The following is a 22,099-nucleotide window of genomic DNA, read 5'->3' on the forward strand; positions in this document are numbered from 1 at the left end:
TTGATACAGATGTTTGTATCAAATATCAGATACATCTTTTATAAATATTCGTTTCCCAGTCTGTGGCATGCCTTCTCATTCTCTTCACACAATCTCATTTTAAAAGATTCAAATAATATCCCCATCCTTCCGGTATTTCCAATCTCCTCCAACGAGGTAACCACTGTCAAAAGTTTGGTAAACTTGCTTCAAGACCCCTTACTATGCATTTATATTCATATGTACTCTCAATCTCTCTCTCTCTCAAAAAAAAAATGTAAATGTCAAAACGACTCAGGATTACATTTATGATCACTGATTTTCAACAAGTTGCCACTGTAATTCAATGAGGAAAAGACAATCTTTCCAAGAAACAGTACTGGGAAAATTGGATATCCTCAAGAAAAAAGTTGAATTTAGACTCTTATCTACACCATACAGAAAAACGAACTACAAATGGATCACAGACCTAACAGTAAGAGCTGAAACTATAACACTTTTAGAAGAAAACATAAGAGAAAATCTTTGTGACCTGTGGTTAGGCAAAACGAGTTCTTAGACATGTACACAACATAAAAGAAAAAAAGTTGATAAATTGAACTTCATCAAAATCAAAAACATTTGGGACTTCCCCGGCGGTCCAGTGGTTAAGACTCTGAGCTCCCAATTTAGGGGCACGGGTTCAGTCCCTAGTCAGGGAACCAAGATCCTGCATGCCGCGCAGTGTGGCCAAAAAATACAAAAATCAGAAACATTTATACTGCAAAAGACATCATTAAGAAATTATAACAGAAGCCACAAATTGGGAGCAAATATTTGCAAATATTTCTGATAAAGGACTTGTATCCAGGATACATGAAAAACACCACTCAGTAATAAAGGCAAACCAATTTAAAAATGGGCAAAAGATTTTACTAGACATTTTGCCAAAAAAGACATATGAATGGCTAATAAGCACATGAAAAGATGCTTAACATCATTATCAAAACTACAGAGACACTTCTCACCCACTAGGATGGCTGTATTAAAAAAGACAGACAATAACAAGTATGGATGTGGTGAAACAGGAGCACACATTGTTGGTGGAGACGTAAAATGGAGTAATCACTTTGGAAAACAGTTTGGTACTTTCTTAAAAAGTTAAACATAAATTTACTACATGATCCAGCACAATCTAGGTATCTACCCGAGAGAAATGACAATATATATCCACACTCATATCTGTATATGAATATTCATAGAAGACTATTCATAATCACCAAAGAGTAGAAACAATATAAATGTCCATCAATTGATAAATATAGATACAAGCTACAACATGGATGAACCTCAAAAACATCATGCTAAGTGAAAGAAGTCACATACAAAAGACCACATATTGTATTATTCTACGTAATGTGAAATGCCCAGAAAAGGCAAATCTACAAAGACAGCAAGAAGATCAGTGATGCCAGGGCTAGGAGTGAGAATGGGGATTGACTTGCAAATAGGCAGGACGGATCCTTTTGTGGTGCTAAAAATGTTCTAAATTTGGATTACGGTCAGGGTGTGCAACTCTGTAAATTTACCGACAGTCATTGAATTGTACACTTAAAACAGGCAAATTTTTTTTAACATCTTTATTGGAGTATAATTGCTTTACAATGTTGTGTTAGTTTCTGCTGTATAACAACGTGAATCAGCTATATGTATACCTATATCCCCATATCTCCTCCCTCTTGCATCTCCCTCCCTCCCACCCTCCCTATCCCACCCTTCTAGGTGGTCACAAAGCACCGAGCTGATCTCCCTGTGCTATGTAGCTGCTTCCCACTAGCTATCTATTTGACATTTAATAGTGTATATATGTCCTTGCCACTCTCTCACTTCGTCCCAGCCTACCCTTCCCCCTCCCCGTGTCCTCAAATCCATTCTCAATGTCTGCGTCTTTATTCCTGTCCTGCCTCTGGGTTCTTCAGAACCATTTTCTTTTTTTTTAGATTCCATATATATGTGTTAGCATACGGTATTTAAAACAGGCTAGTTTTATGATACACAGATTGTACTTCAATACAACTCTTAAAAAAAAAAAAAAGGCCCCAGCAGCCAGTTTGAAGAGGCTGTCATTGGCCAAAGCTGAGAAATGAGCATCAATAAAGACAGTAACTGTAAATAATGAAAACACATCAAATATCTTTAAATCCATAAATTAACAATGATAGTAAGAAACACAGAATTAATTGATCACCATCAAAGGATACTAGTTAACCAACTCATCAATATGAAAACTGGTAAATGTATATAAAAACTGCTCACAAAGTAATGCTTATATTATGAATAAACACTATTCACATCTGGGCCAAAAAGTTATTGAGACTATTATGTTCCCTTACTCACTTTTCTCTAGACGTAATAAATTGTTTTGCTTTTTGTTTGCTTAGTTGTTCATGTGTCTATCATCGATTCAGTCTAAACTCTGCACAGTAAGTATAAATCTCCTCTTAAGGACTTCCCTGGTGGTGCACTGGTTAAGAATCGGCCTGCCAATGCAGGGGACACGGGTTCGATCCCTGGTCCGGGAAGATCCCACATGCCGCGGAGCAACTAAGCCCGTGCGCCACAGCTACTGAGCCTGTGCTCTAGAGTCCTAGAGCCACAACTACTGAACCCACGTGCCACAACTACTGAAGCCCATGTGCCTAGAGCCCGTGCCCCGCAACGAGAAGCCACCGCAGTGAGAAGCCCACACACTGCAACAGAGTAGCCCCTGCTCGCCACAATTAGAGAAAGCCCATGCGTAGCAACAAAGACCCAATGCAGTCAAAAATAAATAAATAAAATAAATTTTAAAAATAGAAAAGAAAAAAAAAAGAATGCATTAAATCTCCTCTTAATAAAAAACAAATCAGGTATTTTACTCAGTTCAGCTTTCCAGAGACAGGTCTGGTAGAGCCCCTGGTCCCCTTGTGCTGGTCAGGAAGTGCTGCTTCCTAAGCATGCTTCACACATTCTTGTCTCCCCTCGGCCTCAATTCTCTTGGCCCCTTGTTGGGGATCCAACCCACCTCCTCCTCCATTCTTGGCTTACTCCCTCATTTTTGTGAGGTACTTTCTCACTTAGCTTGCTAAGAAAGAGTGCTTGGGAGGTAAAATCTGAGACTGTGTGTGTTTGGAAAATGCCCTTCCACCCTCACACTTGATTGGTTGGCTACAGAACTCCGGGTTGGAAGTTATTTCCCTCAGAAGTTTGAGGGCATTGTTCTCCCAGCTTTAAATGTTGCAGTTGAGAAATCCAAGGCTACTGTGATCCTTGACCCTTTGTATGAAACTTGTTTTCTCTCTGGAAGCTTCTACAGTTTTCTCTTCATCCCAAGAGTTGTACAGTTATACTTAATGGCATACGTTGGTGTGGGTCTACACTTGATTCACAGTGCTAGGCACTCAGTGGGCTCCTTCAATCTGGAACTCATGTCCTGCAGTACTGGGGAAAATTTTTAAACCATTTCATTGATGATTTTCTATTCTTTCAGTACTCCTTTTCTGGAATACCTATTATTTGGATACTATACTTCCTAGATTGGTCCACTTCCTCCATCCAAATACCTTTCTTCTTATTTTTGCTTTGGCTTCTTTCTTTCAGGTTTGAGGCTTTCTTGAAATGTCTAATAGTTGTTGACTATAGGTTCCTGAAATAGTAATTTATATGCTTATTTCTAAAATATGCTCAAAAAGCTACAAAGCATCATCTCCTCCCATGCCTCTACTGATCTTCCTAGTGATTCCCTCTCTCACAGCACTTTTTTACATTAGATTGGAATTATATATTTTGTCTAACTCACTAATCAAACTACAAACTCCTTTGGGGCCGAGAATGTGCCTTATTTTATCAACTCCTAGTACAATGTTTGGCACACGGTAGGAACTCAGTAACTGCTGGATGAACGGAACTACTAAAGACTAGATTTACTCATCTTCTCACATGTAGAATCATTACAGATTATTCAACAGTTGAATATAATCTCAGTTTCCAACCCAAATAGAAATCATACTGACAATATAGGGGAGGAGAAGAAATCAGTCATCAAATTTAGACAGCACTTGGGACTTCCCTGGTGGTCCAGTGGCTAAGACTCTGCACTCCCAATGCAGGGGGCCTGGGTTCGATCCCTGGTCAGGAAACTAGATCCCACATGCCACAACTAAGAGTTCACATGCTGCAACTAAAGATCCTGCATGTCACAACTAAAAGATTCCCGAATGCCGCAACTAAAAGACCCCGCATGCCACAACAGAGATCCCATGTGCTGCAACTAAGACCCGACGTAGTCAAATAAACAAATAAAATAAAATAAAAATTTAGACAGCACATTACAGTTTATAAAGGTGCTAATATCTCATTTAATATTACAGGCACAGGGACTTCCCTGTTGGAGCAGTGGTTAAGAATCCGCCTGCCCATGCAGGGGACACGGGTTCGAGCCCTGGTCCGGGAAGATACCACATGCCGCGGCGCAACTAAGCCTGTGTGCCACAACTACTGAGCCTGTGCTCTAGAGCCCACGAGAAACAACTTCTGAAGCCCGTGAGCCACAACTACTGAAGCCCACGTGCCACAACTACTGAAGCCCACGTGCCACAACTACTGAAGCCCACACACCTAGAGCCCATGCTCCACAACAAGAGAAGCCCCCGCTCGCCACAACTAGAGAAAGCCCACGCTCAGCAACGAAGACCCAATGCAGCCACAAATAAAGAAAGAAATACATAAATAATATTACAAGCACATAAGTAGCTAATACTAACCCTTTTATACTACTGTTACCTCATTTTCAAAAAAACAAAAAGAACAAAAAAAACAGACTCAAAGTATTCAAAATACTTGACCACATACCTGAAAATTAAGCATATCCCAAAATCCATCCAGATCTGTACAGGTAGTTTCCTTTTCACCTCGTTTATATTCACAATTGTCCACCAGTCCTTCAAACTGTTTGAACCTTTCTTTCATAAGGAGTCTTGTTTGACCAACTGCTGTGCGAATAAGATCTTTAGCTAAAAGAAATATGAGGTTTTTAAAAGTTAAAGGACAAGACAGGACCTTTACTGCAAGCCAACCAGCTGATAAGACGACCTCATTCCAAATATCCTACAGTTACAGAATCAAATTCTTACTTTAAAGCAAAACAAAAAATATCTACTACAAAACTTTGCCATACAAATATTGAGCATTTACTATCTGCTTCAATTCCTGCTAAAAATTATCAATATACATTCTCATACATATTGCTATACGGTAAAGAGCATTCTACCTCTCCTTGTATTTTATAAGAATTCAACGTCAAACAACTCACTGCACATCAGTATCTAAGGACTGATGTGGCAGTACACAAATGACTTTTTTCTAAATAGCTTTCCTGAATAGGTAAGGTTGGAACTTTTCAGAAAACTTGATTGATTTTGCTTTGATTTCACATTGATTTAGGTAATTTTTGTTCAGAAAATATTTTTGTATAATTAAGCAATACCAGCTATAGCTGTCATTCATAAAGTCACAGTAAAAAAATCTAATAATAAAATAGGCAAATGTCTAACTCTCAGGAATCATAGTCAATATTCTAACTACTTATATCTTTTAAGTCAGGTACCATTTTAGCACAGAGATATTAGTGAACATATGTGAGATATGAAAAATTCTTGCTATTTTGAATAACAATGAAATTATAAAGTTGGACAACACTGGATTTTTGTGTTTCAAATAAATGTAACCATGTTAAAAAAAATAAAGGTAAGACATAAAAACATATAAATGTGCCCTCACCATCATCTGGAATGTCCAATTCAAGCTTTCTGTCCCACTCAAGGCAGTGTGAAGTTAACTTCTCAGTTTCTGACTGGAGAATATTTCTAAAATGATGACATACATTAGCACTATGACAATTATACAACATTAACTTCCCAGAGCTGATGCTTAATTATTTTATGAAATGTGATATGTTAAAATCCATAAATACAATTTGATATTCTATGTATGTCCATCCTTCCACACCTAAAACTTAAGTGGATGGTTAATGCCAAGAGCCCATTTTTCAAGCTAATATTTCTAGTCTTTTCTGTTCTTATTTTTCAGTGGCTAAGCAGAAAGAATCAGACATTCCTTAGTTCTGTTATTTTCCATGAAACTAAGGCGAATTCAATTGCCAAGTGTAAGATGAAGCTAAAAACTGCTAAGTCTCAAATTACTGTAAGTCTCAAATTACAGTGATAGGGCCTTACAGATTCTATTAGGCTTTGCTTGTCCAAAGGCAGTGGTTCTCAACTGGGTCAATTTTTCCTACCAGGGAATATTTGGCAATATCTAGAAGCATTTTTGATTGTCACGAACTGGAGGAGTGCTACTGGCCAGGGATGCTACAAAACATCCTGCAATGCAGGGGACAGACCCCACAACAAGAATTATCCAGTCTAAAATGTCAGTAGTGCCAAGGTTAAGAAACCCAGGCTCGGGCTTCCCTGGTGGCACAGTGGTTAAGAATCTGCCTGCCAATGCAGGGCACACAGGTTTGAGCCCTGGTCCGGGAAGATCCCACATGGCACAGAGCAACTAAGCCCATGCCCCAGAACTACTGAGCCTGCGCTCTAGAGCCCGTGAGCCACAACTACTGAGCCTGCGAGCCACAACTACTGAAGCCCACACACCTAGAGCCTGTGCTCCGCAACAGGAGAAGCTACCGCAATGAGGAGCCCATGCACCGCAACGAAGAGTAGCTCCCGCTCGCCACAGCTAGAGAAAGCCCGCGCACAGTAACGAAGACCCAACGCAGCCAAAAATAAATTTAAAAAATAAAATAAATTTATAAAAAAAAAAGAAACCCTGGCTTAAAAATTTAAACTGTTTCTTTACAAAAACATCCAAGCAGGAAAACTGAGGATAGTTTTTCTTAGAAGAATAATTTAGCTGCCTATGTCCAGTGGCAACAGAGAACAGCTTAATTAATAAGAAAGAGACCTGGCTTGGATCTGACATTATTTAGTTGGATAAATTGTTTATCATCTCAATGTCTCAGTTGAACAACACAGTGGATTAGCTAATCTCTGAAAGATCTTATAATTCTAAAACATTATGCTCTAAAAACAATTGAAGTGGTTCCCCAAAATATAAAAAGATACTCATTCATAATAGAAAGAATGGATATTAGAACTAGAGTAAGGGGAATTCCCTGGCGGTCCAGTGGTTAGGACTCCAAGCGTTCACTGCAGGGGGCACAGGTTCGATCCCCGGTCGGAGAAATAAGATCTCATATACCACACAGAGCAGCCAAAATAAATAAATAAATAAATAAATAAAATAAACTAGAGAAAGCTAGTATTTTTTATCTGTTTGATTGGTAAAGCTCAAAAATTGTTAACATTGTATTGGAAAAGGTATGGGAATTTTCTTGCTATATTCACTCAAAGATAACAGAATGTAATCATTTTCTGTGTGATGTGGAATGTTAAGGCCTTTCTCGAAATGCACGCCTCTGATATGCTTCCAAGGCATTTAGGTGACATGTTGAAGTTCCCCAAACAGGATGTTAATTTTCAATTCAGTTAGAGAAACATAATCCTATCTCATAATTTGGTGGGCCAAAGAGCCTCCTACCATCTCCCATTATCCTTCTTTTATAAAATAAACTTTAATTTAGTTCTTTGTGGAGGAAAAAAAAAAGGTATGAGAAAATAGGAACTCCCATACCTTGCTGGGGGGAATGTAAATTGAGGTCCTTATATACTTGTACATGACAAAATTGAAACATATACAAGTTTGTTGTTGGCAGCCTTGATTGTAATAGTAAGAGACTGAACCCAATGTAAATAACCACCAACAGGGACCTATTAAGTAAATTATGGTATATCCATATTATTGGATACTATGTGTCCATTAAAGAACACACACACACACAGACACACACAAAAAACAACATGAGAAAGCTCTTTAAGTACTAAAATGGAATGTCTACTACATTTAACATTAAATGAAACAATATTAAAAATATATATATATATGTTTATGTTAGTTTACATATGCATTATCTACCTCTGGAAATATTCACAAGAAATGAGTAACATTTGCCTCCGTGGAAGGTTCAAACTATCCCTGGGAGGCAGAGTTGGGAAAAAGACTTCTCCCTTGTACCTTTTTCTACCTTTTGAATTAGGAACCACATGAATGTACTAGTTACTGAAAAAAATCATTAAAATTTAAAAGATAAATGAAAATCACCCAAAATTCAATTTCCCCCAACTCATCTATTATATTCAGGTTAAAAATAGTGTAATTTTGGTTTTAAATGTCTAGACATTGATACAAAATTCTTACACTAGGAACAAATGGACAAACCTGAAATACGGCACATCATGTTGTGGCTGAGATATCTGATCTTGATTTACTTCAAGTGATGGGACTTCTTCTTTTATTGAAAGGCCATCTGAATTTTTATTAGTAGTTTCCTTTTTATTTAAAACATGTTCTATAGATTAAAGAAAATATTACATATAAATTTCAAAGCAGCAACTCATAAAATGACATCCCCCACAAGACAAATTTTTTTAAAGCCTTTAATTTTTTTCAATGTTGAATTTTAAAATTTTATTTCTGACTCAATGATTTCATTCACCACATATCCTCTAAAGTGTCTCCTTATATTCATCTCCTCAAATTTACATTTATTTCCCCCCATCTTCTCAGTCTGTATTCCTTATTCCAACTCTTTCTCTCTCCAGACATCTTTCCCCATATTTTCCCATCTCTCCTGACCCTGAGATCACATCCCTGAACTATATGTTGAAAAGGGCTCTAAACAAATGTCTGATAAATCACAATCCAGAAAAGCAAGTAAAAAGTTAATTAAAATACAATACCTTTATTCCAAACTGTGAGAGAACCCAAAGGACATTGCAGTTTACTTGAATCTTGATGTACTGTCTTGGCAGAGAAAGTTTTACATTTTTGTGCCAAGATTTCTTTTGTTGCTACAGTCTTATCACTAAAAACAATAGCAAAAAAATACTTTATGAAACATGAGTCTCCTATATCTAACTGAAGGATTTCAAAATGATGTTACTTTTTAAAAACCTGGGATTTAATAGAAATATGTTTCTATTTTTTTTTAATGTGTCTTTCTGGAGGGGAAAAATTTAAACACCTATAGTGGAATGTCCATCTTTACTAATTATAATGAGATCCAAAGACTGTGAAGATCTCTTCACGGAACATAAGCACTCATAGTCTTGGATGCTGCTGAGCAGTTTCTAGTAGATTTGCCGCAAATTTGCAGTCTTTGCAAAACAACCTTGCTGTTTCTCTTAATGATTCCAACTGATTTTCCCCCCACTTTGCAAGTTAATTATCTTTGGCTTTAGAAGTAGTTTTTCTAAAGTAATACTCGGCAAAAAAACAAACAAAAAAACCCCCAAACCATGTCTGAACTACAGTACTATAGAAATTTCTTCCTTCTAAACATTTATTTCTAAGTATTATAATAAAGACACTTATAAAAAGCAAAAAAACACAAAGTGTACCATGAAAATAATGATAAAAACAATGTATAGGAAATACCAAAACTGTCAAATACATTACTGTAGCCTTCTGAAGAATTTTTTTAAAAGACCAAATTTTCATGATTTATAATTAACTAACTAAATATTAACTTTTAAAAAGCACAGGACAAATCTAAGAAAGGCATTTGTTAACCATCTTAGCAAGGAGTTCATTATTAACATTAAATTCTTACACTTCTGTGTTTAAAGGGGTCCAGGTATAACTGGGTGTCAAGAAAGCACTGGCACTTCTGGGAGTCATAGGTGTTACTTGATAGGTCTTCAGACCATCTAGTGGCTGAAACATAAAATCTTTAGGTGCAAAGGAATTCTTCCCCTTCATTTTTGCACTATTTGTCTTAGATAAATTTTCCATTTTTGGTAAGACACCATCTGGATCCATTCCAATTGTTGTACTGGTTTGTGAATCCAAAGTACTTTCTTCACTATCAACTTTAAAAGAAATGGCCTAGATGGGAGGAAACAGAATGGAGTAAGAATTTCTCTTCTGGGGATATATTCAAACCAATTTTTACAGGCCTGAAAATATGAAAGTTGAGATATGTGTCCCTTGTGCATAATTTAAGAGAAAAAAATAAATACAATTAAATGTAAATATGGAATCAGTAGCCAGCTAACTAAACCACTGTCATGATCCAGAGAGAGACAGAACCAATCCTCATTAAAAGGACTAAATAATAGGTTTTAAGTATTAAAATTAAATATATGAAAACTAAGGTGGAAAAATTACCCACCTAACAAATATCTACCTTTTTATTTAAATTATGTTGATAATTACAATGGTTGAGAATCAGAAATCCAATGTTTATTGGATGACTACTATTGTCAAGGACCAAATCCTCTTTTAAAGTCACCTTGATTATAAATAAATTTATCATGAGAAAAATATTTTTCAGTGTGACGACACAGTGAGATTAACCATATAAAATGTGAAGCTTATTTTCTGTCAATTTAATTAATTGGTTTTTTTAAAACTGAGATATAACTGACATATAACATTATATTAGTGCAACATAATGATTTGATATTTGTATATATTTGTATATACTGCAAAATGATCTAGACGATGAGTCTAATGAACATCTGTCACTACACAAAGTTACAATTTTTTTTTCTTGTGACGAGAACTTTAATGACCTACCCTCTTTGCAACTTTCAAATATACAACACAGTATTATTAACCATAGTCACTATGTTTTATAGTGAATCCCCAGGACTCACTTTGTAACTGGAAGTTTGTAACTTTCGACCACCTTCACCGATTTCACCCACCCATATAAACATAATTTTTAGAGGTTTTTACATTTCTGATTTTTAATTTTTAGTTAAGAATCTAGCCACATTTCTTATACTTTGGCATAACTTTTTTTTTCTTTTAAAATAAATTTATTTATTTATTTTTGGCTGCGTTGGGTGTTCATTGCTGCACACAGTCTTTCTCTAGTTGCAGTGAGCGGGGACTACTCTTCATTGCAGTGCATGGGCTTCTCATTGCAGTGGCTTCTCTTATTGTGAAGCATGGGCTCTAGGCACATGGGTTTCAGTAGTTGTGGCATGCAGGCTCAGTAGTTGTGGCTCGCGGGCTCTAGAGCTCAGGCTCAGTAGTTGTGGTGCACGGGCTTAGTTGCTCCACAGCATGTGGGATCTTCCCGGACCAGGGCTCGAATCCGTGTCCCCTGCAGTGGCAGGTGGATTCTTAACCACTGCGCCACCAGGGAAGCCCCTAACTTTTTTTAAGGTTAAGGAACTGTGTAGCATGGATTATAAAACAAGGCATTGGGGCCTCAAAATTGTGGCTCTTTTTTGAAGACTCTACCACGTACTATGGTAGACGCTATCAGAAATGTTAGGTTATTTAATTCTTAAAACTACTCCATGTAGGTATTACGGGTTGGAGATGGGAAAACAAATTCCTAAGTTGTCCAAGGTTATATAGCTAATTGGAAGCAGAGACAATATTCAAACTCAGGCCTAACTGAATCCAAAGTCAATGCATTTCACCCTACTCCATCCTATCTCTTAGCTAGTTCCCACATGAAGGTTTCGGTCAGCTGTGTTTTTATCACTTTTCTCTATTTCCTGTTAATCAAATTATGCTTTCTCCACCTATAAAACTCTGAGGATAAGACACGTGAAAAACAACAGTAAATCCTCCTGATGCTTCTTTATGGTTCAAGAGATTTTAACACATGTGTAAGTTATCTTCTTGAAGCAGTGCTATCTGCTTAATTTCAATTTTATGAAAGTAGCAGTGAGATTTTCAAAGTACCTAGAAATAAACAGATGTTTATACTCTACCTTGTCAGGTTTTGTTTCTAGCTTTTTGGCAGGTCTTCCTTGATTTGGTGCCTCTGTTTCTGCTTCATTATCTAAAATAAAAGTGAAATAAGCCATCCATTTAGACTAGATAAAAAAATGCTGCATTAAAAGTACTAGGTAATTTGGGAAAGGAAAACAGGCAATAGGAATGTATGTCAAAGAATTTTATGATTAAAAGTCACATTATAAAATAGGAAAAAAATAGATGAAATTTCCTGCCAAGTTTAGGCCATCTGTTTTCAAAACAAAAGTGTTAAGGTATTTTACCTTTTGCCTCTGAATATCAAATATGTATTTATTATAGAAAATTAGAAAAAATTTTAAAAAGCACAAAAACAACAACAATCAAAAATTTTACCCAAGCTTACACTACTCAGTGGTAATCACTATTGACACTTCGGAGTACGTTTTCCCAGTTTTTTCCTATGTTCACATTCACATACATATTTTAGAATTTCAATCATACTGTTCAGAGTTTGAGCTGATTTTCTTTGCCCACTTAATACGATTAACCATGTCATTAAGTGTTCTTTCATACATTGTTCTTAAATGGTTACATTGTATTCCACCAAATGGATGGACTGTAACTTATTGGGGCCATTAATTTTTCACTTTGAAGCACTGCTTACACCAATTCAGTACTTCAACATTTGAGCACCCACTGTGTGCTAACGGGATATCGGGGCACAAAACCTATCTTTGGGAATTAGAATCTCCATTTCCTCCTCTCCTACTCAAAGAAGTACATGATGATTTTAAAAATTGAACACAGGGGCTTGCCTGGTGGTGCAGTAGTCAAGAATCCACCTGCCAATGAAAGGGACACGGGTTCGACCCCTGGCCCGGGAAGATCCCACATGCCGCGGAGCAACTAAGTCCGTGTGCCACAACTACTGAGCCTGTGCTCTAGAGCCCAAGAGCCACAACTACTGAGCCCACGTGTCACAACTACTGAAGCCAGTGCGCCTAGAGTCCATGCTCCGCAACAAGAGAAGTCAATGCAATGAGAAGACTGTGCACCGCAATGAAGAGTAGCCCCCGCTGGCTGCAACTAGACAAAGCCCGCACGCAGCAACAAAGACCCAATGCAGCCAAAAATTAATTAATTAATTAATTTAAAAAAATTGCACACAGGAATTTCAAGTACCAAAACATCCTAGCTCAGTCACTGATCAAGAAATGTTCTTACCATTAGTAGCCCTTGTCACTGGCTTTCTTGCTGTAGTAGGCGGGACTGTTCTGGCAATCTGCTTTGCTGCTTGAGTAGCCGATCGAGTCATTCTCACTGGCGGCATTACAGGCTGTATAGCTGTGGGAACAAATAATAAAATCAAATGTTTGTGGTAATTTTAAATTATTGTTGTGGCAACATCAGAACTTACCTTTTTTCTCTTTGTCCAACACTTTCTTTTCAGAAGCCTGTCTTTGACCAGGTCGGATTGCTCGAACATCACTCCCATTATCAATCTATTCAAAATATTAGGTACTATGTGATTTAATTGCATAATGAACCAAACCACCACATTTTTAATGTGTAAATTGACCCCTCATTTGAAACCTGATATTGTAAATGACTCAGCAAAAAACCCACTACCCCAAATAAAATGAGATGAAGAAACAAGTTTTCCATTATATACATTTCCTTACAAGCTTTTTCAGAAACCTAGAATTTAGAAAATGCTAACAAGCTAAGCTATTAAAAAAATAACTGACTATAATCTTCTGAGACTCCTTAAACATACCAGGCATGTTTTCAATTCAAGACCTTTGAATTTTGTCTAGAAAATTCTTCTCCTGGAAGAAAGCTCTTTCCCACAGTTCACTCTTTTACTTCCTTAAAGACTTCATTTAAAATGCCACCATCTGGGAACTTCCCTGGTGGCGCAGTGGTTAAGAATCTGCCTGCCAATGCAGGGGACACAGGTTTGAGCCTTGGTCTGGGAAGATCCCACATGCCACGGAGCAACTAAGCCTGTGCACCACAACTACTGAGCCCCCACACTGCAACTACTGAAGCCCGCATGCCTAGAGCCCGTGCTCTGCAACAAGAGAAGCCACCACAATAAGAAGCCTGCGCACCGCAACAAACAGCAGCCCCTGCTCGCAGCAACTAGAGAAAAGCCTGCGCACAGCAATGAAGACCCAACACAGTCCAAAATAAATAAATAAATAAATAAATTTATTAAAAATAAAATAAAATGCCACCATCTCAGTGAGGCCTGATCAAAATTCCACCCTACACCTACTTCAAAACTCCCCACCTCCCTTCTTCTTCTTTTTTTTTAATCTCCCCCATAATACTTAATACTTTTGACCATCTGACACACTTTTTTAGTGCTATCTCTCATGTAAGCTCCTTGAAAACAGGGAATTTTGTTTGTTTTGCTCAGTTATATTCTAGAGCCTAAAGGAACATGGTAGTGACTCAAATTCATTGAATACATGAAACTTAGCTTCCTCACCTGACAAAGAGGCATACTATTTCCCTCTTTGCCCACTTGATTTTATTTTAGTAATCCTCCTAATAAGTTTATCCATAACCGTGTTTTGAAGACCCATAAGTTTATAACACTCACCCTGTATGCTTTATATTCCTATCTGCACTTCATGGTGACATGGGATGCATAATAGAAGCCCGGTAAACAAACAAAGGAAAAAGAGTGTGGCACAGAGTTTAGTATAGATCTCATAAGGGATGTCTGGGCAAAGAATATTTTAAGTGACTATTTCCTTAGCATCTAGCCAAATCTGTTCTGCCACCATACCAAAACAGTGATTTTGGTAGTACTATTGACTCTAGTAAAATAATTACTATGCTTGAAGATGGTATTAGATTAAAAATAAATGTACTTACTCTGAGGAAAAAAAGTACAATTTGTCATTTTAGTAACAATGACCTACTAACTATCAACTTTACCTTTGTCAGCTCCATTTGGTCTTTGGCCTTTGACCTTGTAATCCGTACAGAAGATGGAACAGCCTTAAAACAGTCAAAAGAAGATAAAGTTAAAAAAATAAATAAATAAACTGGCAAAATTTACTTTCATTATGAAATAAAGTTTCCATTTTAAATTTTATCCTTAATAATTTATGGCAAAAAGATACTTGCTAACTTAATTTTTTTTTTAATTTAAATTTTAATTTTTTTGGCCGTGCCGTGCAGCTTGCGGGTCTTAGTTCCCCAACCAGGGATTGAACCCAGGCCTCTGGCAGTGAAAGCACTGAGTCCTAACCCCTGGACTGCCAGGGAATTCCGTAAGTTATTGTTTTTTCTGGTTCTGGCTTGATTTAAATTATGTTTAAGTTAATAACTTCAAAACTTACCCATATTTCTCAATGAGGAGAGAGAAGAAATTTCAAAGCATATTTTCCAAGTATTAGGATCCTCATTAATGTGATTAGCTAGACATATTTAAAAGGGGGTAGATGAACAAACTAGAGTATTAGGATCTTTTGTTTTCTGTTCATGAAAAGACACTGTACAGCTTACTTCCCTAGCTTTGACAATTTGCCTTCAAATCTCATGATTATACACCTGTCCATTGTCAGTAAGAAAATGGAGACCTAATCCCAAAATGTGAAAAAAATTTAGCATGAGAAAGACCAATTAAAAAATTATAAGGTATTTATCAACTCTGTAAAATTTCTTAAGAAACGTAATCAGGGACTTCCCCAGTGGTCCAGTGGTTAAGAATCCACCTTCCAATGCAGGGGACATGGGTCTGATCCTTGGTTGGGGAACTAAGATCCCACACGCCACGGCGCAACTACACCCGTGCGCCACATCTAGAGAAGCCCACATGCAGCAACGAAAACCCAACGCAGCCAAAATTAAAAAAAAAAAACAAAAAACCCACAACGATGTGTCTCTTGTTCCTCCTACGTATATTTTAAAGATATTTTAAAATAGTTGTTTACAGTGTAGACCAATAATTGGTATCTACATATTCCTAAAAAGACAGCTTAAATCTAATCCCTTCCAAGAGGTCTTCTTTGATGTTCCTCCGAATATAAACAATCTATCCTTCCTCTAATATAAAGAACATATTTATCTGTATCTTTCCACCATGAACTACAGTTTATTAATTTTGGTCTCTTCTACAGTGTCCTAAGATCATACAGAGTAAATAAATCAAAGATCTGTCAAATGAATCATTGAGATTCATGAAGCCTAGAAAAACAAGCAATATCTTTGGCCTTTATATTATTCAGTTCTTATTTAAATCAGGAATGAGTATACAGTCAATGAGATCTTTTATACATATCTTTAAATAGCAAATCAGGGATTTCCCTGGTGGCGCAGTGGTTAAGAATCCGCCTGCCAATGCAGGGGACACGGGTTCGAGCCCTGGTCCGGGAAGATCCCACATGCCGCGGAGCAACCAAGCCTGTGCGACACAACAACTGGGCCTGTGCTCTAGGGCCCGCGAGCCACAACAACTGAGCCTGCATGCCATAACTACTGAAGCCCGCGCGCCTAGAGCCCGTGCGCTGCAAAGAGAAGCCACCTCAGTGAGAAGCCTGCGCACCACAATGAAGAGTAGCCCCGGCTTGCTGCAACTAGAGAAAGCCTGCACAGAGCAACGAAGACCCAACGCAGCCAAAAATAAATAAACAAATAATAATAAAATAAATAGCAAATCACCAGTGACTAGCAAGTTTACAAATCCAACTGATCTGTTCAAACTTCATCCTTCCTGATTCACTAACCATTCTCTTTAGATCACCCCTCCTTTAGCTTCTATCCTCCATTTTAGCTCTGCTGCCACTCTGACCAGTCCTTTTCAGCCTATCACTGCCCACCTAAAGGTATTCTCTAGACCTCACTCTTTCATAATTTTATGTACCCTAATTGGAATGGTCTCATTTAGTCCTACAGCTTAAGTGTCCATTCATACTCCCAATATCATATCCAAAATCCACATCTTAGCATGGATCCCCATCCTGATTTCCAAATTTTTATTCCCAACTGCCTGACGTCTAGATGGCCCAAATAGGATTTTTTTTTAAAAAGGGTATTAATATTCACCCACTAAAGCTTTTCTTGCCTTCCTCATCTCTTCTAGCAGCAGCAAAATTTGTATTATTGATCAAACTATTATCTTCAGAATCATCATCTTATCTCTAACTTTTCAACTTCCTCCACCCCTCACATCTACTTGGTCACCAGTCCTATCAAATTTATCTCTTAAGATGTCTTACATGGCACCTGTTAGAATGGCTATTATCAAAAAGACAAGAAATAATAAGTGTTGGTGAGGATATGGAGAAACAGGAACCCCTGAGCAGTGTTGGTAGGAATGTAAATTGGTGCAGCCACTATGAAACACAGTATGGAAGATCCTCAAAAAATTAAAATTAGAACTACCATATGATCCAGCATTTCCAATTCTGAGTATTTATCCAAAGGAAATGAAAACACTAACTCAAAAATATATATGTATCCCCATGTACGTTGCAGCATTATTTACAATAGCCAAGACTTGTAAACAACTCAGGTGTCCATCACTTGAGTGAGGTGCAGGGTAGGTGAAATGGGTGAAGGTGGTCAAAAAGTACAAACATCCAGGTTTAAAATAAGTAAGTCCCGGGAATGTAATATACAGTATGGTGACTACAGTTAATAATACTGTATTGTATATTTGAAAGTTGCTAAGAGAGTATATCTGAAATGTTCTCATCACAAGAAAAAAAGTTTTGTAACTATGTGTGGTGATGGATGGTAACTAGACTAACTGTGGTGATCACCTTGTAATGTATACAAATAATGAATCATTATGGTGTACACCTGAAACTAATATGTCAATTATATCTCCAGGAAAATGATGTCTTAAACCTATTTCTTTTTTTGTTTTTTTGCGGTACGCAGGCCTCTCACTGTTGTGGTCTCTCCTGCTGTGGAGCACGGCTCCGGACGCGCAGGCTCAGCGGCCATGGCTCACGGGCCCAGCTGCTCCACAGCATGTGGGATCCTCCCAGACCAGGGCACGAACCCGCGTTCCCTGCATCGGCAGGCGGACTCTCAACCACTGCACCTCCAGGGAAGCCCCTATTTCTTCTTTTTAAACAAATGTCTCAGTCCACTTATCTCATCTCACCTATTCTATAAAGAATATTCACAATATAGACTCACAACTGGTCTTCCTATCTATAAATGCTTCCCTTTCTAGACTATAATCCTCAAGTCCAGCCTAATCTTCCCTGAGTATTACTCTGATAATGGTACAACCTCGTTTATAAACCTCCCTTGACTCTCCATATCCTAGAGGATAAATGCCAAATACTTTGGTATAGCATTCACTCTTCAGCCTGGCTCTACCAGCTGTCCTAGTTTTATCCAATCTCAACCTAAATATAGCTACATCAAGAGACCCTGTTTTCATCTTGTGAGTTACTGTTATGTCATTCTCACCTCCTACCAGCTAATTAAATGAATAAAGGGACTCAGGGGAAGTGGTTATTTTAGTCATCTAATCTCCTAAAGAAAATTCCAGTTAAAAGGAATATATATCAAGTTAGGATACTAAACTTACCTTTTTTGGCTCAGCTTTCACAGTACTCTGGTTTGAGAAAAGAAAACAAGGAATATCAGGTCTATAAAGACCCACTTTAAATACTCCTCGTTTAGCTTTCTCTCTCTGCTCTTTCAATTTCTGAAGCTGCTTTTCTTCTTTGTATTTTTGGAGCATTTGTTTTCGTTGATCACCTAGAATAGTTTTCACTGACTCTAAGTAGGAAAAAGAAAAAAAGAAAAATACAATATATAAAACATTTCAGATAAAAAGTTAGGCAAACAACTTCTAACTTCAACTGTTGCTAAGAAATGCTTTTAGTAACGTCTTGTTAATTCCTTAGCACTTCAAGTTATTTCCACCCCTATTTTAAAATTCCTATTTCTTTCACCTTCATTTGTTCAAACATATAACTGTTTACTAGGTACTAGGCATGTATTACTTCACGTTTAAATTAACTAGCTTCTATGATGGTCAGCCTCCAAGCTGACCTCCAGCGATTCTCACCTCCTGGTAGACATGCCTTGTGTCATCCCCTTCCATACTGAATAGGGCTGACCTGTGTAACCAAGAAAGTACTGTGGAAATGATAGAGAACGACTCCCACAACTGGGTCATTAAAGACATCGCAGCTTTTGTCCTGCTCTCTCTTGGATCCCTTGCTCTGGGGGGAAGCCAGTGGCCACGTGGAACCTTAAGGAACTCAAGCGGCCCCATGGAGATGTCCACATGACAAAGAACTAAAGCCTCCTGCCAAAAGCCAGCATCATCTTGCTGGTAATGTGAATGAGTCACCTCAGAAGCAGATCCTTTACAATAATCAAAACAGGGACTTCTCTGGTGGTCCAGTGGTTAAGACTCCCAATGCAGGGGGCCCGGGTTCAATCCCTGGTTGGGGAACTAAGATCCACATACCACAACTAAGCCTGTGCACCGCAACTACTGAGCCCAGGCACGACAACTAGAGAAGCCCATGTGCCGCAACTGAGAAGCCCATGTGCCGCAGCTAAGAAGCCTGCGTGCCGCAACTAAGACCCGGCGCAGCCAAAATAAAAAGACAATGTCCTTATAATGATGGCCCTCAGGGCTCTATGGGAGCTAAGCTGTTTGCCTTCTCTAGTCATGCTTACCTACTTGCTTTCTCTGGAACATACCAGACCCCCTCCCACCTCCAGGCCTTCGCAAATGAGGAATAAAAGATATTCTAATAGCATATTGACAAGGTTAAATTTTGTTTGAAAGATTTTGGTCGAGGAAAGAAGCATTTGAGAGGGTATGAGTAGAGGCAAGGAGACAACTCAGAAGGTAATGTCACCTCTTCTCAGACAGAAAATGTCTAGTTCTTCCTTCAAAGGCCATCCTATATAATCCTACGACCCAGTGTTCATTTTCTCTGAACTCCTAAGAGATGTTATTCTTTACTCTATCCCCCTCAACCACCAACCCACTTCCTTTGACCTTCAAACATAAACTGATCACTTCATCTCAAAAACAAAAAAGTACCCTACGACACTCTAATCCACTTCCTTTCTCTCACTTTCCTTTAGAATCACAAAAATGACAAATCTGGAAGAAATAGTTTAGCTCAACCTCCCCTTTTACAGAAGCAATTAAGCTGAATATGTTGAGTGTCTTGTACATGTCACACATTACACTGGTTCTGGAAAAATGATAAAACAGAAGTAGTGAACACGTAAAACAACTTGACATCTCATTTCTTTCTCTATAAAACTTTTAAGACTTCATCTTTCTGCCATTTCTTCACAATTTATCCTTGCTTTATTTCACTGCAATCTAGCTCCTAGTGCCTGCTATATAAACACAACTAAATAGGAGTCCAATAAGTCCTTCCGATTAAATGCATGTTATTTCCCAGTTCTCTTCCTTCTTTTCTATAGCATCCCTTGCCTTCTAAGACAGCCATTTTTATTATTTTTATCTCTTGCTGAGATCATTCTCTTTTCTGGTTGGTTCTTTCCCTACTAATTACCCCAAATCCTTTTGGGCAAACTACAGGGATGAATCCTTCGCTCTTCCCTCTAAGAAGTGCTCCCATTGGCAAAGTACCCTTACTTCATGGATACTTCAATCAGTTCTATTTCTATGTCCCTTATCAATTTATCGTGTCAATATTTATCTTATCCAAGATCCAGAAGTAAGAACTTTAGGATTCCTGTAAGGCCATATAGGTAAAAACTGTTATAATACTCCATAGGTGAATGGCTTTAGCCTAGCTAGGACGTCCACAGCCTTTACTTGAGTGCTTTTATTTGTGGGGGAGGGGGGCACACCAGGCAGCCTGCAGGATCTTAGTTCCCCCACCAAGGATCAAACCCGGGCCCCTGGCAGTGGAAGTGTGGAGTCCTAACTACTGGACCATCTGGGAATTCCTAACACAGCCTTTACTTGAAATAGACAGTATTTAGTTGTAGAAAACACCAAGTTATTTATTTAGAATGGCATTTCAAAACTCCATTCTTCTGGTCAGGGTTGTTTTTAACCTCAGGTATTAAACCAACTTTTATTCACTTTTCAAACACTTGAAATTACAATAGACTTTTACTTACTTGGCTTGACATCGGCCTTTTCTGGAACAAGCTCATGAGATATCTCATCTAATTCAAGAAGAATTCTACCTTCCAAGGTTGGAACGTTGACATCTTTCAAACCAAAGTGTCTATTGCGTTCATATTCCTTATGTCTGTTTTCTTTCTGAGACAGTGATTTCCTATGAGCAATTTTAGTTCTAATCATGTCGGTACTTAATTGCTTTCTGTGTCGACTGGCAAAATGTGATGAAGCCATCCTGTCAGGAAAAAGAGAGAAAGACCAACTTACATGAAATTTCATTTGATTATTTAAAAAGTTAGGATTCCAGTTCACCTCCCACCCCAGAGTCTTCTGAAAAAAAAAAATTAAAATACAGCTCTCTGGGCTCAGACCTAGGTTGTGGCAACATGGCTAAACGCACCAAGGTCAGAATCGTGGGTAAATACGGGACCCATGTTGCCTCCCTCAGGAAAATGGTGAAGAAAACTGAAATCAGCCAGCACTCCTAGCACACTTGCTCCTGTGGCAAAACCAAGATGAAGAGACAAGCTGTGGGCATTTGGCATTTCCTGCATGAAAACGGTGGTTGATGGTGCCTGGACCTACAACACCATTTCTGCCATCACAGTAAAGTCACCAGAAGACTGAAGGAACTGAAGGACCAGTAGAAGGCCACCATTTGAAACATTGCTAGCCTATAATAAATGGGTTAATTTACATAATAAAAAATACAAAATGGAATAAATATGTGACTGAAGAGTGGGAAGGAGGTTATCAAGAGATAAAACACTACAACCTATTTTGAGGTTCTGAACAGGAACTTGCTTGACAGATGAAGTGAAGCCCAGAAAGCTAAAGTCCAGAATATAAATAAGAGGGTCTAGGCTTACCATAGAGAGCACTGCAAAATAGAGTAGGAAGTAAAGGTGAAAATAGAGATATAGTATACAGAATAGTTTCCTTAACTTTCCCCTGGTGATGAATGCAGGCAGGCTGGCATTTTTTCTCAAGGCAAAAAACAAAACAAACAAAACACACAAGATGCCTATTAGGTAGGTAGGAATGATAAATAGGCAGTTAGATATACGAGATTGAGAAAAAGAAGGTTTTTTTTTTTTTTTTTTTTTGGGGTCGGGGGGCTTCCCTGCCTTTGGGCCTCCC

General features: G+C 38.1%; 1 protein-coding gene and 1 pseudogene across 2 annotated transcripts in view; one reads left to right on the forward strand and one right to left on the reverse strand.

Moving 5' to 3' along the window:
* Positions 1-22,099, reverse strand: part of DLGAP5 (DLG associated protein 5) — a 38,874-nt gene that overhangs the window by 14,668 nt on the left and 2,107 nt on the right. For both annotated transcript variants that reach the window (XM_024734800.1, XM_024734801.1), the window contains exons 2-12: positions 20,956-21,194; positions 18,410-18,603; positions 14,794-14,856; positions 13,259-13,343; positions 13,066-13,185; positions 11,856-11,926; positions 9,731-10,005; positions 8,859-8,983; positions 8,338-8,467; positions 5,776-5,861; positions 4,849-5,009 (exon numbers count right to left, since the gene is read on the reverse strand). In XM_024734800.1, coding sequence (XP_024590568.1) covers positions 4,849-5,009; positions 5,776-5,861; positions 8,338-8,467; positions 8,859-8,983; positions 9,731-10,005; positions 11,856-11,926; positions 13,066-13,185; positions 13,259-13,343; positions 14,794-14,856; positions 18,410-18,603; positions 20,956-21,193 — 1,548 coding nt within the window. In that variant the 5' untranslated portion in view covers position 21,194. The remainder of the gene's footprint in view (positions 1-4,848; positions 5,010-5,775; positions 5,862-8,337; positions 8,468-8,858; positions 8,984-9,730; positions 10,006-11,855; positions 11,927-13,065; positions 13,186-13,258; positions 13,344-14,793; positions 14,857-18,409; positions 18,604-20,955; positions 21,195-22,099) is intronic.
* On the forward strand, positions 21,346-21,606 carry LOC112392908 (60S ribosomal protein L37a-like; annotated as a pseudogene).

This window comes from Neophocaena asiaeorientalis, unplaced genomic scaffold (genome assembly GCF_003031525.2).
Source record: "Neophocaena asiaeorientalis asiaeorientalis breed wild unplaced genomic scaffold, Neophocaena_asiaeorientalis_V1.1 scaffold547, whole genome shotgun sequence".
NCBI classification, from domain to species: Eukaryota; Metazoa; Chordata; class Mammalia; order Artiodactyla; family Phocoenidae; genus Neophocaena; species Neophocaena asiaeorientalis.